At 34.1% G+C, this 13,585-nt stretch overlaps 3 protein-coding genes across 6 annotated transcripts; 2 read left to right on the top strand and 1 right to left on the bottom strand.

Moving 5' to 3' along the window:
* Positions 1–387: 387 nt before the first annotated feature.
* LOC109171590 (uncharacterized protein At2g29880-like) lies at positions 388–1,405 on the top strand. The gene is made up of 3 exons (XM_019320640.1): positions 388–541; positions 674–756; positions 839–1,405. Exons 1-3 carry the CDS (start codon positions 388–390, stop codon positions 1,403–1,405), a joined length of 804 nt encoding a protein of 267 aa, XP_019176185.1.
* Positions 1,406–3,109: 1,704 nt separating this feature from the next.
* On the top strand, positions 3,110–7,906 carry LOC109171637 (myb-related protein 308-like). Of its 4 annotated transcripts, XM_019320706.1 has the most exons (5): positions 3,110–3,321; positions 3,444–3,588; positions 5,101–5,278; positions 6,760–6,889; positions 6,970–7,906. In XM_019320706.1, exons 3-5 carry the CDS (start codon positions 5,146–5,148, stop codon positions 7,661–7,663), a joined length of 957 nt encoding a protein of 318 aa, XP_019176251.1. In that variant the 5' UTR covers positions 3,110–3,321; positions 3,444–3,588; positions 5,101–5,145; the 3' UTR covers positions 7,664–7,906. The 4 variants fall into 4 exon arrangements, with proteins under 4 accessions (XP_019176251.1, XP_019176250.1, XP_019176249.1 ...); XM_019320705.1 differs by having other exon boundaries at positions 3,110–3,588; XM_019320704.1 differs by lacking the exons at positions 3,110–3,321; positions 3,444–3,588 and adding an exon at positions 4,453–4,991.
* A 339-nt stretch (positions 7,907–8,245) lies between these two features.
* LOC109171638 (actin-depolymerizing factor 10-like) lies at positions 8,246–10,126 on the bottom strand. The gene is made up of 3 exons (XM_019320708.1): positions 9,930–10,126; positions 9,109–9,374; positions 8,246–8,638 (listed from the first exon to the last, which is right to left on the bottom strand). Exons 1-3 carry the CDS (start codon positions 9,930–9,932, stop codon positions 8,488–8,490), a joined length of 420 nt encoding a protein of 139 aa, XP_019176253.1. The 5' UTR covers positions 9,933–10,126; the 3' UTR covers positions 8,246–8,487.
* Positions 10,127–13,585: the final 3,459 nt, after the last annotated feature.

Below are 13,585 nucleotides of genomic sequence, written 5' to 3'. Positions count from 1 at the left end.
TATTGAAAATGAGATGGGCTATACTTAGAAGCCCATCATTTTATCCTATTAGAATACATAACAGAATTATACTTGCATGTTGTTTGCTGCATAATTTTATTAGAAATGAGATGAATGTTGATCCTATGGAAGAGGAATTCGTACAAAGTAACGTCATACATGAAGATGATGATGTCACACAAATAGAGCCTTCAGAAGTTTGGAATAATTGGAGGACAGAATTAGCAAATGACATGTTCAATGAATGGATATCATCTAGAAATTAAGGACATGTTCATTGATGTTTGATTTTGTGATTTGGTGTTTTTTTGTAATGTGGTTTATGAACAATGTAATGTATTTGAGTGTGATGAATAATTTATTATTTCAATTTATTTGTAGTTAAGAATGGCTTCTCCCCTTACTTCTGCAACCATTGGATCTCAAAGTGTTAAGCAAACAAAAAGAAAGTGGACACCCGAAGAAGACATTATATTAGTGTCCTGTTTGACTGAAATGCATACTGTAGGAAAATTTAATTCCGATACAGGGTTTAAGACAGGTTATTTATTAGAACTTGAAAGAATGATTTTGAACAAAATACCAAATTGTACCATAAAAGCTAAGCCACATATTAAGAGTAGAATTAAAACTTTGAAAAAAGAATGGAGCATTATTCATGATATGGTGCAAGGTAAGAACACTAGTGGGTTCGGTTGGAATGATCAAAAGCACATGGTGTATGCTGAAGATGCAATTTGGGAGTCATACTTAATTGTAAGTATTTACTTTTTTTTTTGTACTTTCATTTATTTTTATTAATGTATACATACAAATAATTTATTTATGTTTATTATAGAGTCACAAAGAAGCTGCCCCTTTTAGAACAAGAAGCTTTAGGTTTTATAATGAGTTATCTGCAATATATTCTAAAGATCGTGCAACTGGAAAAGATGCACAGACAGCAGATGACGTAGTTGAAAAAATACAAGATGAAGAAGAGAATGATATAAGAGCTGACACAGAAGATAGTGCATTCGTTGGTTTGGATGATATTGATTTAACGAGTACACAACCTGAGCCACAAAATGATGGTAGAAAAAGAAGCAATTCAAGTAAGAGAAAGAGGAGTCATGATGAAGCTATTGAGATATGTGCTGAGAATATGCTTAATGCTGCAAAGCTAATAAGCAATACAATGTCAGAGGTTGGTAAGAGTCTGTCTGATGGTCTTCAATATGATCGTGATATGGATATGTTTCAGAAGCTTGAACGTGCATTAAAAGAGGTTGATGGTTTGGCAAATGATGAAATGGACATTGTTTCGTTTAAGCTCACTGATCATCCTAATAAAGTAGCTTTCTTTCTCAGTCTTGATTCTGATCGAAGACTACAATGGATCAGAAGATTCCTTGCTATCAATTAATCATTTTATGAACATTGTAACTTGCATTGGATTGTTTTGAGTATTTTGTTAAAAATAACATATGTTATGCTTCTTTTGAATATTGTTAAATGTTCTTTACAAAAGTTTGTTATTTATATGACTATTTTGTTTTGAGTATTAATCACTAGATATGACGATGATGATGATATATAATAGTTGTTGTAATAATAATAATAATAATAATAATAATAATAATAATAATAATAATAATAATAATAATAATAATAATAATAATAATAATAATAATAATAATAATAGTTTTTGTACAAGGACATTTATGTCTTTTAATCCTATATTCTATTCCTATTCCTTAACCAACCAAACATTGGAATACAGTTCCCAATGTCTATTCCTTTAGCGAACCAAACAACAGAATACAATTCCTATTCTATTCTTTACCTATTCTATTCCCTATGGAATAGCATTCCTATTCCCTCCAAATTCATTCCGTGAACCAAACGGCCCGTGAATGTTTTCTCTCTCTATTTAAACTCTATTTTTCTCCCTATTTAAACTTTATAAACCTATCTAAATTTAATAAAATTATTTTTTTCTTCATTATCATATATTTTCCTCATACCTAAACTCTACCATTTTTTCTCTCTCCTTAACTTTACAATCTTTCTCTAAAAATTCGAAATAATATTATTTTTACTTCATTATTGCTTGTTTATATTGATTTTTATTTTTTTTAATGAAATTTTCATCCCTAACTTCTCTAATTCTCCCTAAATACATGAACAAAGTAAAACTTTCATCGTCAAATTTTAGTATATGTTTCATAATATTCATATAAATGCTATATATTTTGATTTTGATTTTTTTAATGTTTATATTTGTAATATATATATATATATATATATATATATATATATATATATATATATATATATTAACAACTAACAGGTTACTACGAATAGCGAACTACTGTTCGCAACAACAATTTGGGGTTGCAAACAGTATCACCTTGTTGTTGTTTGCAGTCTCAAATTGCTATTGCAAATAATAGTTCTTTGTGTGATACCTAGCAATATATGAAGTATAATTTTTATATATATTATTAATATTAGATTTTAATTTTTTTATTTTATGGAACTTGTAATTATATTTTTAAATATTTTATTTGATCAATTCTTTTATTATAAATTTTATTGTTCAATATTGTTATGAATTTCTAATGAAATAGTTTTTTTTTTTTATGTTTATCAATAATATATATAAGTATTAGCATATAAGTCTCAGCATACTATGGATAAAAATAATAATGTTGAGAATGTTGTTGTGAGTGAAGAACTATATAATAAGAAGAATTTTATGATATATTATAAATGTTTTGTAAGAAAATTATAAATGATAAGAATCAAAATTATTGAAAGTTTGTAAGGATGTATTCAATTTAGAATTTCAATGACTTTTGTAGACTTTTTAAAATAAAAAGTTGATAAAAGTCTATGAATATTTTTTATATAGACTTTTATAGAGTCTTATAAAGTTTTAAAAAGTTTTGAACGACTCTATGAAAGTCAATCAAAGTTGATTAAAATCTATCATTTTAAAAGTCTTTATAACTCTACAAAAGTCATGATTGAATACACCCCCTAAGTAACATTACTATTACTTTCCAAAAAAAAAAGTAACATTACTATTTATTTGATCTACGGAGTAATATATTATATTCTCGCACTTTCTCTCTCCCCGTTTGCGTGTTCTCTATAATATCCATTAATGCTATATTTTTCTCTCTGTATTCTCTCTCTCTCTCTCTCTTTCCTCCATCAATGCATATATTTTCATAGCATAGGTTTACCCTGTACACATTTATGGATGCTGAGAGTGAGAGCTTTTCATGGCTTGCAATTAACTGCAGATTGACTTTCATCTTCTCTGCATTTACTGTACCTCTCTCCTCTCCCTATCTCTCTCTCTCTCTTCCTCACTTCCCCTTTACATATATATGAACGTATTGATTATTTCTCTATATTTGATATGCATTGAATGCGTATGCAATGTTGTCTAGGGCATTAAATTGAAATCCTCATGCAAACACAGTGATACACACCGGCACAGACTGGTACGACAAGTTGGCCGAAACTGTTTGGTCACTTTCTGACTATAAAGCACGAATTCAATGCGATGCTGAGCTGATATGAATTGGATTTTGAGTAATTGATGCCTTCCCTTTTTTCTGAACTATTCAATTTTACTTAGAAAGCTTATTCTGCAAATACTATTTCTGCTGCCACTCTTTCTTTGAATTCAGATTGTTGCATAAAAATGAAATTGAAGAGAGGATCCAGGGTGGGTTTTAGGTTTTGCGTGAGGTGGGGGGAGGGAAACCATTAAATTCTTCTTCCGTGTTATATTGCATCAATCATTTATTTCTCCTCGTTTCTTGAAGGCACATAGAGTAAAGAGGCAAACATTATTTGTGATTCTCTGTGTGTATATGCATATACATTTTTATAGACATAAAAGGAGAATATAGTCACTACTTAGTTTTAGTTAAATTGCTTGGACATACACTTTATACTTGTATTGACCTAATGTTGGAAGCAATTCTTTAAAAACAGGTAAAAGATTGTGAACATCTATCTATTTATTTTGCTCTAGAATGAGTGAACTATAAACATGAGATCTAGGAAACAATGCTTTAAAAAAAAAAAAATAAAAAAATTGTAAACAATTGTGTATATACTAGAATGACTAAAAAGTAAATGTAACATTTTTGTTAGTGTGAACTAATCATTCAACAGTTCTATATGTTATCATCTTTTTTTGGTACTCCGATAGAAAACCCTTGGTATCCAGTAATTATATTGTACTTCAACTAATATGAAGTTTAGTTACTATCATGGTTGAAAAAATCGCTAGGCACTCCTCGGGCGCATCTAGCGCCTAGGCGGCGATTATCGGCGCCTGTGTATTTTTAATTTTTTTTTTAAATTTTTTAATTTCTTAAAACTTGATAATTATAAACTATTTAATACTTTAATAGTTAATATTAAAATATTAAATATTAACCTAAAAAACATCTAGAGTTTGAACAATTTAGAGTTATTTCGCTCAATGTCGTTTTGAGTGAAATAACTCATTTAGAAAAGAAGGGAACAATAACTAATCGGCTGACTAGGCGACCTAGGCGCTACGCCAGTGCCTAGCGCCTAGGCGGAATTTTTGCAACACTTGTTACTATTGAATGTCATAGTGGGAACTCTCTCAACTGTTGTTGCTCCATTCACAAAAGGCTTGAAACCAACACATTGCTCAAAAGGACCGAGTTCTTTCCATTCTAACTGCAGGTTGTTGGTAAATTGTATGTTATTATTAGTATGCACAAATTGTCATTTGAAGGGAGTATAGTCAAGGAAATAATCTTTGAAAAACTATAATATAAGATGCTGTGGATGCAATTCTCCATGGGTATTGAATTACTTAGAGTCTTCACATAGGCTGTATAGTCCCCCACAGAGACACTATATAGACATCATATCATGGCAATAAATGTGTAACCGGCATCGGTCTCGCCAGTCGCATTTCTTCTGCTATGGGGTCTGCTGCAGAGTAGGTGTGGTACTATTCCCATATGACTTGTCAAATCATACACACTCTTTGTGGTCCTTCCAAAGATTTATGTTTTAATGCTTAAATCCCTGCTCTTTTATTGATCACTGCAGAGCAATTAAATTCAGAGAGCTAGAGAGTGGGGGAAGAGAGTGGGAATGGGTAGAACACCTTGTTGTGACAAGAAGGGGCTGAAGAAAGGGCCTTGGACTCCTGAAGAAGATGAAAAGCTCATTGATTTCATCAAGAAGAATGGGCAAGGCAGCTGGCGTTCTCTTCCCAAGCTTGCAGGTGTAAACTTCACTCCTTTCCTTAATTCTTGGTCCTTCACTGTTTTACAGTATTTTGAAAACAATCTACAGTTAAAAAGAAGCATTTGTAGTATTGCTAGTACCCAACTATGTTGGAGGACTGATTATCCTGTTTATCCAAGCCATTTAAGAGAACTCTATGAACTACATTAAGTCATATGACAGAGAGTTTTTCATTCAATAGCAATTGTCTCAGTTGCCTCTCCGTTTGGGTTGTAATTTCCTCACTGATTTGAAACTGATATTGCATCACTTCATTAGAAAGTCTTTTGAGGATAAATTTCAAGTAAAAGAAAAGCATTTAGAGCATAATAACTAAACTAATAGCCAATTTGCAGAGTCTAATTTTATTTTTAATAAGTGAAGAGATCAAATTGTCTAAGCTATTTAAGATAAATCAATGGGCATATCTCTAGAGAAAAAGTTTTTCTTTGAACAGCACAAGCATGTCTTCTCCGTTTTGAGTTTGTAAGTTGCATATCTGAAACTCATATCACATTTCTACACTAGGAAGATATTATCTGCTAAGAGCTAAACTATCATTGCACTGATAAGTCAAGATTCTCAGTGTCAGTTAATGTCTAGAATTTTACTTGTTTTTAACTTATTGCGTTCCTTTAATTAGCACATAATTTTGGATTGTCCCTTATTTCTTAAAAAATTCTTTGGTTGTTCTAAGGTATATTTCCCTTTGTCTTACATAAAACTGGTGATCTGTCCTATTACTGTTATATGGGCATATTATGATCTTTAATGACTGTCTTGGTAAAGTCTTTTCTGAATAATGTTATTTAATACTCCGTATTTGCTTGTGAACAGAATAACCAAGGGATCTAAATAGTTAAAAGTTGTCCCTAGGTAGTACTTAATAAGAATGAAACTTACTAATGGGTGGACCGGCAATTGTTAATAAAGGGTATTTTACTAAAAATTCAAGACTTAGCATCTTAATTTGTTTTAGCAATAGATGAAGAGAAGCTTGTAGGAGTTGTGATGTACAGAGTACATATCTTTGAAAATGAAATATTTTCTTGTCAAAATATTGTTTGACTCTGCATTTGGATAAATTTCACTATGAAGAAACCAAAAAGGAAGCTATGCTTCCCATTTCTCTAGAGGAGCAATCAGCTGTTCAATTTGCAGGAAGAATTGGTGGTTTATAATGTCAATTACAGATTACCTTCATGGAAATACGATATTGTTTGTGTATTCATTTTTGACTAATGTAACATGTTTCATCAAAATATAATATACATTGTTGAGGTACCGTGTCAGTAACATTATTCTACCTATCATTGTAATTTATGGTAATCCTTGATTGTTCTCCTCTTTCTCTAATCTGTATCTCTATGATGAATTCTAAGATGGTAAATGTGATTTCTTCTTTCAATTAAAGAGAGAATTGTCTTAAGAACAAGTTCTCATTTAGGAAATATCTTTCGGTCATTTTCCAACTTGCAGGACTTCTTCGCTGTGGGAAGAGTTGCCGTCTCCGATGGACAAACTACCTCAGGCCAGACATCAAAAGAGGTCCATTCAGCTCTGAGGAAGAGAAGCTTGTGATACAATTACATGGCATTCTTGGCAACAGGTTTAGTTAGCTTGTTTTGAATAGTCATGGAATTTTCATTTTCATAGCAAGAATAATTAACACAAACTGTTTCTTCCCAGGTGGGCTGCAATTGCCTCCCAGTTACCTGGAAGGACTGATAACGAGATTAAGAACTTGTGGAATACCCATCTGAAGAAGCGCCTGCTTTCAATGGGCATTGATCCTCAGACTCACGAGCCCTCATCTGAATCTATTGGGCCACAGAGGAGACTGCCTACAACCCCCTCTGCCCGTCACATGGCACAATGGGAAAGTGCTAGGCTTGAAGCTGAGGCTCGCCTTTCAAGAGAATCAAAACTCTTGGTTCCATCAACAATTGGAGGTTCTGAAGCTGACTTTTTCCTACGCATATGGAATTCGGAGATAGGAGAAGCATTTCGTAAGTTCAAGAAAGGAGTCAAATTTGCTTGTCAAAGTCCGATCTCCCAAGCATCTTCATCAACAAAATATGGGTCAGCTTCAGGAACCACCACCGAGATGGACATCACTCTAGCTGGTTCTGCAGATGCGGGGGGCAACCCAAATGAAGATCCAGAGGGGAAGTGTAACAGATCTTACACCGATGATCCCTTACAAGGGTCTGAAACATCATGTTCCGACGAGTTGGAAGATTCATCTGAATCAGCTCTACAACTTCTATTGGATTTCCCTACCTATAACGACATGAGCTTCTTAGGACACACTGACACGTACAGCATATATCCTGCGTTTTTGACCGAAAGCACTTTGAACTGCTCCTCTGCAGAACATTAAAGTCCCTTGTCCATCTAGAGAACCAGATTGTCTATATTTTTGAGCTGGTTGTTTTTTGGTAGCTCCAGCTGTAGAATTCTGGACATTGACTTTATATTATGTGCCCAAGAGTATGCATATACTAGTTGATGTTTGTATAAGAATGTATCCAAAACATCTAATCTGGTCTGGTCTGGTCTAGTATTGTACCTTATTGCACTGCAAGTATTGTTTTGGTATATGTTACTGAGTGTTGCAAAACTAAAAATCAGGTCTAAAACTTGTTTCTGAAATCTTTGGGGCAATTTATTTATATTTTTCTGGGGTGACGAGGGAAACCCGCAACTATTAGCCGAGAATGTGCATTGGGTAAATCCCGCCTTGTGACTCTAGTTGGTAAAAGACTAGAAGGAGATAAACCAGCTTAGCTTTTCCATAGCTGACCGGCTCAAATCAAGAAGGCTGAAATTTGAACTCGTGACCTTGTGATTACAAGGATACTGGTATGTTGTCAGAGAGGCAGACAACACAGCATAGCATAGAATAGCAAATAGAATGAAATATTGAGGTAGAGCTGTTCAATGTAAAGTAGTGTATTGAATGAAACATAGAAAAGGTTTGGAAGAAATAATTAAAGACAAGTAGTCTATAACAAGTTGATGCTTGTGGTAACAAAACCCTCAACAGTCAGCCATAGTAGCCCAATTGAGGCTCTTATGAATAAGTTAAACTGAAAGCCTAAATTGCAGTAAAAGTAAAAAATTATAGTAGCAGCAGCAGCAGTAGTATAGTACCAGACTACCAGTAGGTACTAAGAAATATTGTGGGAGATGAGAGTGTCTAGCTTAGTGAGCTCTGTCTCTGAAGATGTCCAAGCTCATCTCACTAGCATCAGTTGCTTGCAGCTCCACCTGCACCCCATCTAACTCCCTCCTGAATCTGTCTTTTGAGCTTGCATACACCATCTTGCTCCTTATCTTTGCTGTTTCGGGAGACCTACATATACAATACAGTACGTTACGTTGTTAGAATCAAACGCTTACCACTACGCCAAAAGCTTTAGCTAGTAGCTAAGGCGCAACTTTATTTCACTATAGACTGGACCGCCATCACATTTTCGAGAAGCAGGTGCTGGACTTATTAGCCCTTTACCGGTCTCTGCTCAACTATCCCCTAGCCACCAAATGATGGACTTGACCCTTTACCGGCCTCTGCCCAACACAGAAGGTGAACCCCAACGCTTACCAAAAGCTTTAGCTAGTAGCGAAGGCGCAACTTTATTTCACTATAGACCGGACCACCATCACATTTTCGAGAAGCAGGTGCTGGACTTATTAGCCCTTCACCGGTATCTGCTCACCAAATGATGGACTTGACCCTTTACCGGGCTCTGCCCAACACAGAAGGTGAACCCTACCTACCATTTAATCATTCATCATCATCAATCAAAATGGACAGTGATTTACCACGCAATGAAGAAGATCTTGCTCCTTTGACAGTTCTCATCAGTGGTGAAATCGTAGTCGAAAACAGCATATCGACACTCATCTGCAGGCAAGCTTTTGGTGAAATCCACATGAGTCTCCTGCTGATTGCCCATTTTCTCTACAACCACCACCTGGGTCTCCTCGTCAATCTTGAACACAATGTACCTGAAGCACCTCTTTGCCTTCAACTCCATGAATTTCAGCTTGCATTCATCAACCACACCCACACCAGATGCAGAATTTGCCTAGTCAAACACCATTATCAATATCTTCCCACTCACAAACTCCATTACTCATAACACAACATTCATACATGCATATACATACACATATCTTTCTCGTGCAATCAATCAATCAATCAATTACAGTTACTTAATTTTCTCATTCTATGCAATGCTCTTTATTGATTTTAATGAAAATCACAAAATTAATGTTGAACCCGCAATCAGCTTTGGATCATATCATCGCCCGATCATCATTCATAAAATTCTGTAACAATACTATAGAATTTGCAGTTTCTCATATTTTGCATGCATTTCACATATATAACAATTGCGAATTTCACAAATCACCATCGGAGCAAAACTATACATACTAGAACCATATTAACAAATACAATATATAGTGAAATCCAAATTAAATTAAATTGAGAACAATCAACTTTCAGGATCGTATAGTACTGATAAACTTATGGATGCATACAATACATAACATTACTTTTGTTTAATATACATATATGCATGTTATGTATGTATAGTATTTGAAAATGGATGAAGATCGAATTGAAGCGAGAAACATACCATTTCGTGATGCTGTGAAGGTGAGGAGCCTTGGCTTAGCTTGTTGGATGAAATGATCGAAAATGCAAAGTAGATAATTAAATTAAAATGATGATCGATGGATTAACTAGAAAGATGGAGCAGAAAGGCAAGAGGAGAGAGTTGTGGAGGGTGATAGAATGAAGAAGCATTCAAAGGGCTGTGAGTATTTTCAGGACAGTTGTTTTTGAGAGAATAAAGGTTTTCATTACCCATGGAGTGAGTCTCCTCCTTAATTTTGCATACATGCTCCTTTTTCGCCACAATCTAATCAATTTTTATTATTCAATCTTTCAAATGTTTTTGTTATATATATTTTTTTAATTAAATGATTTATTTATTACGGGGTATTAGATATATTCATGGATTAAATGAGAAAATAAAAACTTACTATATTATTCTCAATCAATATTTAATTTTACCTTACAATTTTAACCACAGTTACATAGCTTAATAAATTTTCATTTTGCCCGCATAGACAGCTCAATTGATCACATAGGTGAAGTTTGGGAACAATGACCCGGGATGGAGTCTCACCAACGACAGTGTGGGAGCAACCTCTTAAAGTGAGGGGGCTCTTTGAACCAAAAAAATTTGGTGATTTCATTAAAAGTCATTAAGAAGTTCACAAATATTATAGACACAAGTGTCAAATAGGCTCATCTACTACTGCGAACTGCTCAATTCCATCACGAATTAAATTAAGTGCCAAATAGATCCATCTACCAGCTAAATTTGCTCGATTGACTTTTTTTGCAGGTTGCCTATTCAATTATTAAAAACATATATAATAATAATAATAATAATAATAATAATAATAATAATAATAATAATAATAATAATAATAATAATAATAATAATAATAATAATAATAATAAATAAAATAAAAAAATAAAAATTTCAGCCACCGATGGCTGCCAGACAGTCGACAGCCGTGGCTGTCTGGCGAGGACAGCCATGGCTGACAAAGATGAGGTCCAGATCTGGACTTCATGTTTGAGGTCAAGATCTAGACCTCAAACGGTCTGGAACGAGGGCGGTGGCCGCCCTCGTTCCAAACGGCCATGGCCGTCCCTAGACAACCATGGTCATTCCAGGCCGTTTGAGGTCCAGATCAGGACCTCATCTTTGACAATCGTGGCTATCCGGTTGTCCTCGCCGGATAGCCACGACTATCAGCTGTCTGGCAACCACCGGCTGTACGCGCGGACAGTCGGTGGCTGAAATTCTTTTATTATTATTATTATTATTATTATTATTATTATTATTATTATTATTATTATTATTTATTTTTTATATATATATATATATATATATATATATATATATATATATATATATATATATATATATTTATTTATTTATTTATTTATATTTATTTATTTATTTATTTTAATAATTGAATAGGCAACCTGTTAGCAACCTGCAAAAAAAAAAGTCAATCGAATAAATTTAACTGGTAGATGGGCTTATTTGACACTTAATTTAGTTTGTGGTTGGAATTGAGCACTTCGCAGTAGTAGATGGGCATATTTGATACTTGGTGCCTATATTATATATTATATATTAGGGTCTTAATTAAGTGGTGCAAGTTGACTAGGCTTATTAAGTGGTCTGGTTGGACTTAATAACTAGAAGTTGTTAGTCCATCAAACTCTGTGCCTAATATAATCCTGGATTGATGGGATACATGATGATGGATTAGATAGCACATTCAATTACGACACTCATACTGCTCATTAGACACCAATACACCATCTAGGGTTCTGAGTCAGGTATGAGGCAAATAATGGCTAACGGTCTACCGTTAATGTTAGTCATGTTATTATTATTATTATTATTATTATTATTATTATTATTATTATTATTATTATTATTATTATTATTATTATTATTATTATTATTATTATTACTATTATTACTATTATTCCTGTAATATTTGATTAAGAATAGTTTACGTGAGATGATCTGTTTTTGTATTGTAATAGTTATCATTTTCCAACTGAATGAATCATCACCATTCTCATCTGGTATCAGAACAACACATCAGGAACATCAACTATGGCTGGAGATCAACACGGCTACGCTTCCGCTCTTATACGAGGTCAGATCTCTCGTATACTATTGTTCAGTATAGTTAGATTATTTGTATCTAACATTTGGTTTCAGATCCTTTATAATCTCTGTCTGGTTAATCGTATTGCCTAAAATCAACATTAACAGGGTGTTTGGTTGGAGTGGGGGAATTATGTGGGAAATGAATTGTAATTCCATGGGAGTTGAATTACTGGGAATAAAGTGGGAATTTAAATTCCAGCGTTTGGTTGACAGGAATAGAATTACTGGGAATTTTAATTCCAATGTTTGGTATACATGGGAATTGGAAGGGAATAAGTAGTATAAAGTCCAAAATATCCATTGTTGTTGTCAAGCATTAATTTTAGTCAAAAAATGGAGGGGTAATTTTGACTTATCACTATCTTTTTTTCTTCCTTAAATCCCAGGAATTAAAATACCAAGGGGGACATGGGATTTTAATTCCATAAAAATGGGGGAATTGCAATTCCCTCCAACCAAACTATGGAATTTAATGACATTTGGAATTAAGTGGGAATTAAGTGGAAAGGGAATTTAAAATCCCTCCAACCAAACGCCCTGTAAGTTTTTCATATATTAAGTTTTGATATATCTTCATCTACCTAGCTTCCAATTACAACCCTTTAATTATTCAAAATATGCATATAAAAAAAATATATCGTTTGATATAGTTGAGCAAATTGATTATATATATTTTGGAATTTGGATGGATTATTTGTAATTGATTTAGGTTGGCTAGGATTAATTTTAGTTATTTTTGAGCTATTAATTCAATTTCAACATTAAGAAATAAGGAGTATTTGAATTTCTTCAAAAAATTTGGACTGTTGGAATTTAATTTTCACATTAAGCAAAGATTATAGTTTCTTCCAAATTTTTTTGTTACCTGTCTGAGATTTAATTACTTCGCTAGTTGTTTTTTTTTTTTTTCCTTCGGCATGAACCACCGGAGCATTATTGCCGGATTTTTTTGTTGGTGTCCGGTGGAGGGTCGCGCTGGCTCCAGATGGCTGCAATCACGCCGGCATTAAGGAAGGTCGCCGGTGTGTTCTCCGTCGCCATTCCTCATTCAGAACATGCGGTTGTTTGCAGCTGCAGCTTGAGTTCTCTGTTGAGAGGACAACGCCATGGCACTGAGGAGTTCGCGGTGGCGTTGGTGTTGCAACGATGACAGACGACGGAGGTGGCTAGATTTTCCGGTTCGTCGCTGCTGTCTCCCATCCTTAAGGCGGCGCTGGCTCCGGCGGACGCTGCTTCTTCCTTCAGGTGGTGCCATCGTTGTTTCTTCTCCTTCAGGCGACAAAGACTCCGGTCACTGGTCCTCGACTTCGGGTGGCACCGGTTCTGGTTTGGCGGCATGAAGAAGAACGGAACAGAGAGGAGATGGTTGCTTTTTCGCTGGTTTTCCAGCGATTCATTTGAAGAAGAATACTGGTACGCTATTCCTATTAAAAAGCAATCCTCTTTTATTTACTATTAATATTTGCCTTATTTAACAATTTTTTATTTATATTAATTTTGGTAAATCCTATTTATTTGAT

The sequence above is a fragment of the Ipomoea nil genome, unplaced genomic scaffold (assembly GCF_001879475.1).
Source record: "Ipomoea nil cultivar Tokyo-kokei standard unplaced genomic scaffold, Asagao_1.1 scaffold0322, whole genome shotgun sequence".
In the NCBI taxonomy this organism is placed as follows: Eukaryota; Viridiplantae; Streptophyta; class Magnoliopsida; order Solanales; family Convolvulaceae; genus Ipomoea; species Ipomoea nil.
Note: the sequence above shows the minus strand (reverse complement) of the source record. Positions and strands in the feature narration are given on the sequence as shown.

Coding starts and splice junctions, on each gene's coding strand:
- LOC109171638 (XM_019320708.1), bottom strand. Junction 8,639..9,108: donor AAGATCTTCTTCATTGCGTG/GTAAATCACTGT, acceptor TTGTATATGTAG/GTCTCCCGAAACAGCAAAGA.
- LOC109171637 (XM_019320706.1), top strand. CDS start 5,146: ATGGGTAGAACACCTTGTTGTGACAAGAAGGGGCTGAAGAAAGGGCCT. Junction 5,279..6,759: donor TTCTCTTCCCAAGCTTGCAG/GTGTAAACTTCA, acceptor TCCAACTTGCAG/GACTTCTTCGCTGTGGGAAG. Junction 6,890..6,969: donor CATGGCATTCTTGGCAACAG/GTTTAGTTAGCT, acceptor GTTTCTTCCCAG/GTGGGCTGCAATTGCCTCCC.
- LOC109171590 (XM_019320640.1), top strand. CDS start 388: ATGGCTTCTCCCCTTACTTCTGCAACCATTGGATCTCAAAGTGTTAAG. Junction 542..673: donor CGATACAGGGTTTAAGACAG/GTTATTTATTAG, acceptor ATATGGTGCAAG/GTAAGAACACTAGTGGGTTC. Junction 757..838: donor TTTGGGAGTCATACTTAATT/GTAAGTATTTAC, acceptor TGTTTATTATAG/AGTCACAAAGAAGCTGCCCC.